Source organism: Anticarsia gemmatalis, chromosome 23, assembly GCF_050436995.1.
Source record: "Anticarsia gemmatalis isolate Benzon Research Colony breed Stoneville strain chromosome 23, ilAntGemm2 primary, whole genome shotgun sequence".
Taxonomy (NCBI): Eukaryota; Metazoa; Arthropoda; class Insecta; order Lepidoptera; family Erebidae; genus Anticarsia; species Anticarsia gemmatalis.
In genome coordinates this window covers 8969567-8983638 of record NC_134767.1, presented here as the reverse complement: position 1 = coordinate 8983638, position 14072 = coordinate 8969567, and the positions used below count along the sequence as shown (strand labels likewise).

Below are 14072 nucleotides of genomic sequence, written 5' to 3'. Positions count from 1 at the left end.
CAATTTTATTTTATTTACCAAAATTGCCAAAATCATTCGCATTTACAATGGAATTTTGAATTACTGGAGTGAAGCAAAGCAATGGAGACACGTGGCAATCGGTCTGGTAACAATTCTGTTTGGGTCACACATGGAGTCGGTTTAATCGGGAATTGCACTTGGTTAACATCGTTCATGCGGTGAGAGGATTAATTCCCAGCGCTACAAGTGTTCCTGACCATCTCTGTTATACTATTTAGCTAGTTATACGTTAAATATATTGTAAGTAAGACAGTCTCCGAAATACGAAAAAAAAATCAATGAAACGATTGAAATTAATAACATACATACATAAATAAAATCACCCATATCGCAGGGACCTAAGAAGGTAGCGTATATTTAACATTTGAAAATTATACGTGAATAAATGGTTCCCTCGTCCTATCATGGGCTCACCGTAGTGCGATTTCTTACTTTCGGTACTATTAATAAGCTAGCGTTTGTTTAAATTGACTTGTTAACATTTGGTCTGTGATGATACGCTAGGGGGTGCTGATATAAAGTGTTTTGATAGCTTGATAGTAGTAAGAAATTGCCGGAACGTATAAATAATTTTGTCTGGTAGTTCGGTCATTGCGTACGTAAAGTAAAAATAAAACAAATTCATCAAAGTTACTTCACTAGGTCCCATCAAATAATACGGCAGACGCTTTTCAACTTTGACATTCAAGAATAAAATTCAGTCAATCCTGTTTCGCAAAATTAAATTTTAAGGGATACTCTCTTGAATATATTTCCATCCCTGGACAAATATAACTTCGGGCCTTCTAATTTTGTACAAACAGACACATGAAAATATCCTTTGAACACAATTTTGAAGACTCGTTTCAGTGTATTCATATACCGAAGATATTAACGCCTCAATACTATATGTAAAGATGTATGGATGTGAATAAGGCAATGGAAGTTTGTAAGAATTGTACCAAGTGGTGTTCTTTGGTCCCTGCCTACTTCTATGGGGAAAAGACATGAAATTATGTATTCTATACAGTCTCAAAAAATACACCCTGTATGTACCAAGCTCTAACAGTCTTTCTGGTAACAAGATATGATAACATATTCACTTCGGGCGTTTCGACCGAATTTTTGGACCTCCAGGGAAATTGGTGTAGAACATTTTAATTTTAACCCAAATTTGGACAAATAGAGCAGTAAAAGTTACTCCTCGGAAATGTGGGTTACATTTTACGTCATTTTGAAGTTATGTCATAAACTGAATATTAAAGGTTTTAAAGACATTTTGTGTTAGAGCTGTATTTCTTGGTATATTCTGTAATAACTTTATTTCAGTATTTTGACTTAATGTCAAAGTTGTAGTTGGTTGAAGGTTTTACTTTGATACTGGTTCCTTGAACCAAGAGAGTAGATGTTCAAACCATTTTATGGTTATGTGGTATGTGGTTAAAACAGTCCCCGTTTAGTATTTTTTTTACAGGTATCAATCACATAAAACGGTTTTTCTGATCTATTTTCTTTCACATATAAACCCACTTTATCAGATTACTGGCGATTGTCATGATTACATCTGCAAAAGGTATGAAAGCATTCCGCAAGTATAAACATTCCTTCAGTTACTAGAGTTTAGTGTACGGCCATCTATGTGTTCAAATGACTGAACTATATAATATATAAAATATTATTTTTATCAAGTATTTCCTCACAGCCAACATGAAAAAAAGAAAAATCTTAAAAGAAATATTCCTGAAAAACATTTTTTGTAAAATTGACCAGTAAATACAATTTGCTTCATAGATTCAGTCTGACTGATCAAAACTTGCATAAAAACTTGCATAAATATTTCTTCTTCAATAACACAAATAACATAAAACTCGTAGTTATCTTCCAAAAAGAATCACAATAGTTATTCCTCCATTTTAATGGTCACAATATAGGTTTTCAATGGCGTAGTAAAAAGCGGCCATTCATTTTATTGATCACAATATATTTTTATTTTATTCCCGTCTTGTCCTAGGACCGAGGAATAAAGAAACTGCTTGCTTAGCAGTCAGCAAGTATTGGCCTTTTTCTGAATATTGACTGGAAAATAGTGGTTTCTTTTATGAGCTTTTGAATTATCTAGCTTTATGAAAGGATAATGTCTACCTACTGTCGAACTAGTGGCAATTTCATTAAGTTTAATGTTGATATATAATATGTAATGTAGATAATTCAAGATAAATAATAAATTTAATCTAATAATGTCCCACTGCTGGGCAAGGCACCCTCCGTAATGACGAAGGGGTTAGACCTTGAGTCCGCCACGCCGGCCTAGTGCGGATTGGGAACTTTGCATGTTCAAAAAATCTCTCAGGTTGCATCACGATGTTTTCCTTCACAGTTGGAACAAGTGATAATAATTTCAAATACACACATAATTTCGAAAAGTTATTAGTTATAGTGTGTTGCCTCGGGTTCGAACCTGTAACCACTTGCGTGGGAGGTACCAACTTATACCACTCAGCTATCACTAATTTTGTTTAATAAGATTACAGTATTATACAGATCTAAAATACCAATTTTATTTCGCAAACTGGCTCCGTTTATTCATATTCGCTCTCAAGGCAAACGATAATATGCAGCCTATGGTAATGAACGATTAAGCTCCGAGAGGAAACTTCTTTTGAATAAATAAATATGTAAATACATACATTTAGGCTGAGATTTCGGGAATCAAATTGAATGTAGGCATTTTAGCCGCGGCGTATTGAGTAGATACTGTTCTGTTTTTGTGTAAGAAAATAAGTATTTTTCTTGTTATAAGAAACGTTGTTGAATCAAAATGTTTCAAGAGATATTACAAAATAGTTACGAACGAAAAACGATTGGAATCAGTGTGATGGCTATCCACTACTATCAACTATTGACCAATTTAGAATTAATAAGCGATCAGCGCAGCGCGAAAGTACCGTCTGAAAAAAATCGCGCTACTGCTTACTATGAATCATACAAGCTCATAGTGGGAATAAAAATTACAGCATAAGTAGTAAGTAAGCCTTACTCGTGATCATCTCGTCTTGTTATATCTTAAGGTGTAAGCAGAGTTGTATGAAATACAAGGACGTTACGCCATTTACAGTGTGTACGCCATTACATAGTCCTACGTAAACCTAATGCCATTTTAATAATAATGCGGATTCTTTAATAGATGAAATCATTGGCAGTTGCCAGTAAACTCAAAAAATGGGTTTATATGTGAAAGAACATAGATCAGTTCTTACCGTATCCGTATTTGTCATTCTTGTACATACATTGCTTTCCTTCTTTTAACTATTAACAAATATTCATCTTAAATACTTCTAAATTGACAACACTTACCTTACCAACCACCCCAAAAATGGCCAGTAACATCCAAAATTATACCACATAACCCTCTAAAAAGTCACAACCATTCATTTAGTCTTGACCGTCGTATCTCAACCCTTACCGACAAAGGGGTCTGACAGACCCCATTAATCATTAGGACACTGACACCTAATTAACAATTGAAACGTCTGAAGGCCGGTAGGGTCTGTGAGACCGTCTCGGGTCAGTTGTTCTCGATTATCTTGGACTGTAGGTATCTTTGTTAATTTAGCTTTGAGGTAAGTCGATTGTAGTCCGATTATTTTTAGCTATAACTTTATATTAATAATCTGGTCATGTTTATCTATACTAATATTATAAAGCTGAAGAGTTTGTTTGTTTGTTTGTTTGTTTGAGCGCGCTAATCTCAGGAACCACTGGTCCGATTTAAAAAAATATTTCAGTGTTAGATAGCCCATTTATCGAGGAAGGCTATAGGTTATATAACATCACGCTACGGTCATTAGGAGCGGAGTAGCAACGAAAAATGTTACAAAAACGGGGAAAATTTTGACCCATTCTCTTAGGTGACGCAAGCGAAGTTGCGCGGGTGAGCTAGTAACTTTATATTAATAATCTGATCAATTTTAATGGTAATAAAAATGGTATTTAATATTTCTCATACAGGATACATACAGACTTACTGCATCTAATTCATACGGGACCCGTTTTAAATTATATTTTCTAGTATCGTTTTACTTCAAGTCTATTTTTTTACAAGTTTTCATCAATTTTATTTATTGTATGGCACCAGGGTATAGGTATCAATGTCACCCTTTGTTTCATATGTTTTGTCCGATTCGAATTCCTGTTTGTAAATCTTGTATAATAACTGCGATAGTCATATAACGCAGCATTTTTTTCTTATAAAATTATCCACCCACCCCGGTTTGTGGTTCCTTTTATAACTGTTATTAACCTTTTACTGTTGTCATGTTAATAACACGCATCTACGAAGATTTCCTATTACACCACTTCAAAAGATGGTACTCTGACCAATATAATTACCAACCCTTGTACAGCACCTAAACACAAATTCAGCGTTACCATCCAATTTGTCGGGTATAATAAGATATATAGGTACAATAAAGTAAGCGGCAGTGGTACAAATGATTCCTACAGAACGCGCAAGTGCTAATACTTATCTCGGTATTCATCTTTCAAGGGTTCTTAATTAGAATCGGCTGTTGCGAGTTTTGGGGTAGTTGGGGTACAGACGGACAGATTTTTTTGCGTCTTGTCTTCTTTAAGCTTAAATAGTCGTTAGTAGTTATTGTAATATTAAACCAACTATCAATAGCAAAAGTGGTAATTAGCAAGTGCAGACTGAAAACAAAATATTGGAATTTAGATGGCCAATATTTTTTAAACAACTGAACTGATTTGATAAAAAATGGCGAGGTAGAGGTGATAAGAACATAATATATGCGACAACATAGGCATAAACAGGCAATTTTTTTAATAAGGACTGAGTTAAAGAGACTATAATTGCCAGTCGGCAATTTTCAGTGGTTATAATTCCATTAGGAAAAATAAATACGTTATTTGTTATTAGTTTTAAAATATACGCAGAAATACTCGAAGAATGTTTATGGGCTACTTTTAATGGTGATTCAAAACATTCAAAAACAGTATCCAAATAAAAATCTGCGACAAAAAAATATCGCAAGCTACCCTCCAAAGTCGCTCGTCTACACAAGACCACTTAAGAAACTGTTGCTCGCGGGAGACAAAAGGAATTCTGTCTGATTTATCGTGAGCTTCGACTAATGGCGGATTTTCAGATATAAATTACAACGCAGGCCGACCGCAACAATTAACAATGTTCCTTAATGTATCGGAGAGATTTTGATACAACGCTCTCTTGGATTAATGTTCATGTTTCGCTTTTGAAGTTTCCTGATTGGTGATTTGGAGACTGGCAATTTGTTTTAGAAGGTTTTTAGGCCTAGGTTTCTAAGTTGATTGATTTGTGCCTTAATAAGAACTGGGAACTCAATTTAGACTTATAAAGACGAATTAAAATGGATTTAACAATGTTTTTTTTTAAAAGCTATGCTACCACTGACATAATTGTCTTTTAACTTGTCTTAAGCCCAATAAATACTTACAATAAGTACTTACTATGTTGAATTATTTACGTTGAATACGTATTCTTTTCAATTCTACTTGGATGAAAAACTAGATGATCATAATAATAATTCAAAGTCCATCAACGCTATAAACTATACTATCAGTGGAAACATTTGCTGGGCATGGTCCTTACCTATTGCAAGATTAAACATGTCTCCTGAGTATTGTGATAATAGACTAGGGTTTAAGTTCTATTCACGTACAAGAATTACTCGGCAAGCACGGGTAAACCATACTTTATGATTTCTTCTTGATGCCATATCAAAAAGACATCCTTAAAAAGAACAGAATACTTCTCCCTTTCCTCAACTTACCTCCTCCACAAGTAGCCGAACACAGCGACCCAGGAGTGGCCAGCCAGTGGTACCTCGGTCTGGAGCAGGAGGAGCCATCACCACCACACACTCCGCACTCATCGACGCGGCGTGTGGACCCCACTCGGAGATCACAGCCGACTCGCTGGGGACAAATATGAATATTTAGAATGATTTTGGGTTAACTTTTGGTAATATGGTCCGATAAGAACTTGACTAGTTTAGGTATGAAGTAAAGAAGCTGCATCGCTTAGTTCCTATAATTTCTTGGCTAATATGGTTGTTCTCTGCATATAACACCAGTTTTCAACCAAATTGGTACTATTCAAATATGCGTTTTAACCTCTTGGTTGCATGCATTCCAATGCATAACAGACTTAGATTTTTATAATATTAGTAAGTATGGATTTTGACGACATCACTGTCACAACTGTTACCATTGTTGTCGAGGGTTGTCGTTTGATTCCCACATGGAACATAAAAGACTCCACGAGAATCCCTCTCAAGATGGATTATTTTCTTCAAAATGTACACAAATTCAAAACGTTTAAGCCTAACTCAGCTAAAACTGTTCCGCTATATACAAGCAGCCAATTTTTTTGGAAATATACCAATAAAGTTACGTAATATTTCTATCTCTACATCTCTCTCAGCAATTTGTTACACTAGACCACTAACTCACATTCAATTTCCGTTGTGTTACGGAACTACGGCTCAATTACATGGATGAACGTCTCACACTTGACCACTGGGCTGGAAAGATACTTGTCGCTTCAATCTTTTGATATATCTTTGGAGATTGAAATTGATATGAATATTATTTAGATTTAGGAAAGATTTTTGAAGGTATTGAAATTTATGGTGTAGGGATTATTTACAGTTAATGCCAGTTGGTCGGCAGTTTGATACTAACATAAAATTTTAAACAAGTATAAGTAGGGAGATTTGGAAGGAAAGGGGGCAGGCCTTTGGCGAGCGGGTCATCTAACTTGGCTGAGCAAAAAGATCACTATCTCAAGTTACTTCCGCTATTTTCCGACAACAGGCTAGCTTGTTGGTTTAAATATGCTTATTTTTTTACAAAGAACGAACATTCAGAGCAAGGAATCTCAAAATGGTTACTTTTAGACCACGAACTCTTGCGTGGAAATCGAACCTATGACCTACTGGCAAATTGACATACACGAAATTAACTACTGTACTAGTTGACTAGTTGCTGTATTTTCAGCTGAATGCCAAGAATTTTGTTTAAGTACACATAAAGACTACAAAAGTGAGTATTGCTGTCTCTTTTCTACATAATAACTACAGCATGTTCAACAAACTAGCGCTTTCCCAATGAATATTTTATGAATGTATGCAGAACCGCACTATATGTCACCCTTGTAGCAATTTACACTACCTGTACAGAACAAGTAATTGTAAAATACGACCTTATTACTTAGTTCACACAGTTCATTTTCATTTAAACGTACGTTGGACTTAAGCTACTTTACTCTGCAGTTAAAATATACTTTATGAAGCAGAAAATAAGGTTTATTTTTGTTTGAGAGAAGTTTTACTTATTTGTACTAAATTAAGGAAATAATTTTTGCTTTGTTATTACATGTTAATAGTCTCATTAGTTTTAATTGAGTAGTCTATGTCGGGTTTTATTTGGGAAATAGAAATAATAGTAGTCAATCTAGTGTTGAAAGTATTGAAGATGCTTAAAGATCCTATTATCTTAATATATTGGTAACTTATGCCAATTTTCATCACCATCTGTCAGCGAAGTGTCTTCACCAAAGATTTCTTCACTCATAAAGCATTTGGCGAAACAAAAATATAGTATAAGACCATTACTTTATTAAAAGTAGTCGAGAGTGGCAACGCAAGTAATCAGTTTTTGGGCTGTACTTTTGAAAATTTTAAGTACATCCAATAAAAAATAGTTGCAGAAAATAGGTCACGGTCTATTGACTAAGTTTGCGTCTGAATGACGTCCTAAATTCGTAACTTTATGTATCTCATACTCCCTCGTTACCGTACTAAATTGTTAGACTATAGCAGGCCGGTGGTGCCTTTTTGTTTCTGTTCATGCATCCAATGAAATAATGCGTGATATGATTTTGGTAGACATTTATTAATTCTATCACAGAACACCTTCACCAAGTCTTCTAAAACACCTCCTCCTCTCAAATTCACTCACAAATCGTCACAGATGAAACATAAATCCAGAAAATCAGTTTGAACCACATTTGAGAACATAAATTAGAGCGATATGTACCTCGAGGGTGTCTCATCGTTTATTCAGAAGCCTGAATTTAGAGGATCACATTGGCTTCGAATTTTCCGATTATCATAATAAAGTAGGTTGTCCTTTCTCTTTTTAACTTGTGTGGTTGTTTGTGGGTGGAAAGAGAGGTAAGATGATGCCTTTAGTCGGAGTTGGTAGGTCTAGAATTATGTGTTGGTACTAGAGGTATTTTTTGACAGTTGATGTTTTTTGTTAGACTATTAGTGGTGAATTGCTTCGATAAGTTGGACAGGAATGCTAATCGTTAGATTTTGGTACCCATTGGGTTGGGCAAAGTGGTATTTTGTCTTTTATTAGCCCAATACAGCTCAAAGTTTAGTAACGTGCTTGGTGTATGGTAGTAGGCTTGCTGTCAATTACATGGAAATAACTTTGTAAAAGGGCTGTAAATTGTTATTAATCATTATTATGCCGTTGTTATTGATCACTATTATGACATTGTTATTAATTTGGAAATATTGACATTTAAAAAGAGCAAGCCGTGAGTTTCTTGCCGTATCTTCTCACGAGCAACAGCTTTTCCGAAACGGTGGTAGATAAAAAAATATTTTGACGATTTCAAATACTTGTTAAAGTTTATGAAATAAAGAATATTTGACTTTGACTTTGACTTTGGCTATTTTACAAATAAAAATAGATTAAACTCGTATATCACAAAATGATACTCACGAAGTATCTAACCCTTCTTAAATTGTAATCTAGTTTGTAAGATATTTCGATCTCCTTAGCATCTGTATTATAAGTAATTTGTATATTTTCCACGCGGAAGTAAATATTTAGTACTTTTCCTCCTTATTCAATCATGATTTCTAAATCTTCCGCGTTTTTATGCCGTAATTCGTTTGCTTATAAGCCTTCCTCGTGGAAAAGCAAGGTTTTCTAATTGAAAATAATATACTTTAGCAAGTACGTATCAAATCATTCTGTGGTGATATGGATTAAATACACATTGTACGAAACCAGTTAAGGTATTGTTTGCTATAGTACGTTCGTTGACTGTACGATTCTAATGTGAAGATATCAGTGAAGGTATAAGTGTATGATTAAATAAAACTATTCGGTTATACGAGCCCAAAAGATATTTATTGATCGGACCTTCATATATGGCCGCCGGAGAATCTTAACACCGCGATTCAGAAATGTGCGTCACATGTACAAGGCCCTCTAGTAGGCGACGCGGTGCACCCTGTCACATGATCGAACAGGTATCATAAAAGGAAAAATTACTATAGTATACTTTAATTAACCTCTCAAGCGCCCGGCCACCGTGTCACGGTTGAATGTTCTACCCCCGTCAAGCGTCCCGCCACCGTGGTACGGCAAAACGATCTTGCATTTAAAAAACGTAAAAAAGAAATGCTAAAACTATGTTTATCCCTTTCAAACATATTTGACATTGAAGCTGATGAAACGAGACGACGATCTAATGCACACACTTGAATAAGTGGTTGATATAGGCCAGAGAGCACCTTAAACAACATCTGACCCAATGACATGTTCCTTTATGACCAATATTGTAAATCCTTTTTTTAACTAATTTTAAAGATTTGAGTATATTTTACAGTTGGATTTTAATGTCATTATTCATTAACTACACGATAAGACCTTTCGTTATATTATTTTTTTTGCCTAAAAATATTTTTTAGACTTTCTTCAAACACATGCCTAAAGCACAAAATATTCAGATTAAACCGACTATTGTACTACCACTATCAAATATTATTTGTGGTTTATTTTTTATATCTATAGCAAATTTAATGTAGATTTCAAATATATAAGGTATGACTAGGGTGTTAGTATTAAAATATGACGGAATCGGCGCTTAAACGCCAACCGCCAATTCAATTTCGCGCGCCATTTTTGGCCTGGACGCTTAACGGTATATTTGAATTTTGACGTTGGGGCGCTCGAGAGGTTAACATAATATTGTTATCTGGGGGGCTTTCACGTATCATAGTTGACAACTATTTGAAAGCCAACTATGCTGTTCATTGTTTACTTCTTTACATTATAGTGATCAGCACGTCACGTCAAAGCAGCAATGTACTGAATAGTGACCATCAATTCGACCAACATTAGTTTCCAACCTTTTGTTACAGTAAACCGAGATGATACAATTTAAAAATTAAAACACACTCAAGCACAAACAAAATCTTTCACAACTTCGAACACGTTCCACAAAACCATTGACCAATCAAGTGAAGGCAAAGTTTCAAATAAGTATTCGTGACGCGCTCAAGATTATGCAAATACTCTGAAACTTTCCACTTAAATAATATATGAAATTATGCAAAACACCGCTGAGTAACGTCTCATCATACTTGTATCACTTTTTGAGTGCTATTTTAAACTTTACGTGGACAATATCAGTTTGAATGGTTTCTGCAAAGACTAAAAGTCCACTTGAAGTGTTCGGGAGTTCGGGTCAAAGTGTTTGGGAAGTTTTTTTTGAGGTTTTCGCACGAACACGGATTTTTGGGGGTTAGGAAACTTTGAAGATTTTATGTGATTTTTTTATCGATAATTTCGGTGCTATGGGTTTTACCGTTTTAACTATAAAGTTCTTTACAGGAAACGCTTAGTAATGATTGCAGTTTTTATATTCTCAGAGGGTTAAATCTTACTACATACATATTCGGTTCGGCACGTTCTGTCCCGCAATATTTGTCGAACAACAAAACCCAACTCGACTCAGTTGTTCAACTTGTACCGATCGGGTTCATCTACACACACAGTTTTGCCGCCCGGCTAGGCCGATTAATGCGCAACTGAATACGTTTGTAGCAAACCCGACACATTACAAAAAAATCTTGTAAAGCCCAATTATATGGTAGAAGTGGTATCATGTTGACTCTTAAAGGAGTGAGATACGAACCCACAACCTCATGAACGAAATGCCTCAGTCATTTGTCCATCGTCAATATTAATTACTTAGATCATTAATTATTTAGTTGTTTTTCAAATACTAAAAGTTTTTTGCTAAAGTCATTAATGTCCTAGACATCTCTTAGGTTTCTTGTATTGTAAGTCACTTAAAACAAATGACTCCCTCGAGTCTCGCAGAATTGTTAGTTTTATTATCTAAATGTAATTGTAATCACATTAAAAACAAACTACAAAAAATAAATTTGACTGCCTCCGTGGCGCAGTGGTTAAGGTCGCCAAGCCGCTACCATTGCATCGGAAGCTCGTGGGTTTGATTCCCACACGTGACACACGTGGTTTCTGGTCTGGTTGTACTTTATGTCCGTTATTTGTATGTTTGTAAAAGTCCCGGCGATACAAGAGCTATTCTTAGTGCAAATGCGAAAAACGCGCAATACCACAAACTCTCGATATTGTCGTGGAAAACCACTTTAAATCGATTATCTTGAAACAAAAAACGAGCCGGTTTTGCAGGAAATTTTGTTAGTAACGCTGATTAAATTTCAGAAACGATAGTGAGGCACACTGTCAATTTGTACCACTATCGATTATCGATTACTATCGAGAATTTTAATCAGCGCTTGTAGCGTAATTCAAGGGAACTAATTATTTCGGGTAATTTAAAACCGCTTTTCACAGCGACAATGTTATATCAATAAAATCTGGTTGGGAATTGGCATTCTTTCAAGAACTGTTTTAAAATTATAATAAGTAATTAAAATTCTTAAATGAATGATGAGTGCTAGGTTTCATCATAATGTTTTTCTTCATTATGAAAGCAAGTGATCATTGTGCGAACATATTAATAACTAGCTGACCCGCGCAACTTCGCAAGCGTCCATTAAGAGAGAATCGGTGACATTTTTCGCCGTTTTTGTAACATTTTTTACTGGTACTCTGCTCCTTTTGGTCGTAGCGTGATAATATATAGCCTAAGTCCTTTTTAGGGTATCAAAATATCTCCAAACCAAAATTCATGCAAATTGGTTGAGTAGTTTAGGCGTGATTGAGTAACAGACAGACAAACAGAGTTATTGTCGAAAGCACGGCGTGACTTTGACTGGATAGTGCAAAAACATTGCATAACACAAAATAACCCCGCTAAAAAGTAATCTCAAACAAACTGATTGCTATTCTTTCTTCTCGCATTTTCTTTAGTAAATAAAAGATATATTTAAAGGATAAAACTGTGGCAGTAAACTAAGTCATGATTGTGACTGGAGACTTGCCAGAACTAACCCTGGTCGAGTTAAGATTGGAAGATATTATATTTTATATTTTCTGGCGCATAATCAAATATAAAAAGGCTCCATCTTGCTGTAGTAAATATATTTTTGCTGAGGTCAGAAGTTTTACATTATATAAGTATGTGTGCTGTCCATACTAAACTTGATCGCATGGATCAATGTGAATATGACTATTTTTTTAAACGTTTACTGTTAAACTTCTGAACTAATTTGGATGAAAGATGCTATAGGCAAATTATATTAATAAAAAAGTAATTCTTAAAATTTTCTTGCGACAAAAGTGTACCAGCCTTTGTTATAGTTCTAACAATCAATGGAATATAAATCGTATGTAATCAAAATCTAAGTTCAAACAAGTACCCGAGAAATTAAAGATAGAATCGGATAAAAAAATTAAAAAAATCCGGTACATAATGTAAGTCTTAAAACATAACCTGTATCTATGTACCCCATTGTGCCCATTTGATGCAATTTTTCTAATAAGTTTGTCGTTTAATAGTCATACTTAAACGAAGACTAAAAAAAGAAATTCTTTTTAATAATTGTATTGGTAAATCACAACAATTTGTACTCAACTAACAGCAAGAACCATAACACAAAAACAAATCCATTCTAATCTAGAAGCAGAAGAAGCAAGAAAAAACAATTAATTAACCTATTTGAGCGTTCCTAAGCTTGGATCCTTTTAGCGTGAAACAAGGGAGAAAAACTACAGTGTATTGAAACCTCTGACACAATGGCGGATGCGACCTGACATCATCAGGGAATGGGGACGCGAAATAATAAGGCTCCTGGTTTGGTTCAAAGTAGAAGAGGAAGCGGTAAGAAATTCGTGACTGAAATGACTAAAGGCGAGTGGTGCGGTTCGGAATATATAACATTTTTATATGAGTGAAAGTTGAGTGGATTAAGAAAATTTCTGTAACTCAAAGCAACGCATTAATGACTCTATAGTTGTATTATTTATATAAGTAAGATTAAGTAAAGCATGGAGAAAAACACTGTAATGGATATTATTTGCAATCGAAAGTAAAGTCCCTAATCTGTACTTGGCCATCATAGTGAACTCAAGACCAAGTATAATGAGGGAGGCTTTGATTCCACCACGCTAGCCAAGTGCACGTGAGCGGACTTTGCACCTCATAAAGAAAAGGTTCAAAGACTTTTTTTAAAGCGCAGGGTGTTTTTACAATGTGCTCATTCACCGCAAAACGCTTTACTATTATTTACAATGCACATGATATAAGTTCGAAAATCAATTTATGTGTTAAACCCTTAAACTTTTTAGGTATAAACCGAATCTTTAAAACAACGTGATTATTAATGCAATTTGCTTTCTTAGTAATAATATGAAATTCAAATCGCTGTCACTTATAATTTAGTCCAAGTGAGTGTGGCGCGGGGCCTCGGTGCGCCTTTGTCCTAGGTACGAGGTTTGCTCCCGTTTTTAAAATTAAAACTTTGCGGCCCGGAATGTTAAGCTTGTGTACACTGCTAATATTTCGCGCGACCAATCGTCAACTGACAGAGTTTTGGAATATGTTTTTCATTGATGTTGTACAGTTTTGTTGTTTCTGAGATGTATTTTAGTTAGTTGAAACGGTTAACATTGATATTAAAATAGTAAACTTTAGTACATAGCCAGTTGCGCTCATCGGTTTGTAAACAATCTGTGGGTTAAGCAACCGCTGGCGCGGTCATTCTGAAGATGGGTGACCGCATACTTGTATTTGATCTGGGCGTCTCCGAGCTTCGGAGAGCTGGTAAAGCGAC

At 35.1% G+C, this 14072-nt stretch overlaps 1 protein-coding gene across 1 annotated transcript in view; it reads right to left on the bottom strand.

Moving 5' to 3' along the window:
• nolo (ADAMTS-like no long nerve cord) overlaps positions 1 to 14072 on the bottom strand; it is a 219752-nt gene that overhangs the window by 46403 nt on the left and 159277 nt on the right. Inside the window, exon 7 of the mRNA XM_076129770.1 lies at positions 5829 to 5973. Coding sequence (XP_075985885.1) covers positions 5829 to 5973 — 145 coding nt within the window. The remainder of the gene's footprint in view (positions 1 to 5828; positions 5974 to 14072) is intronic.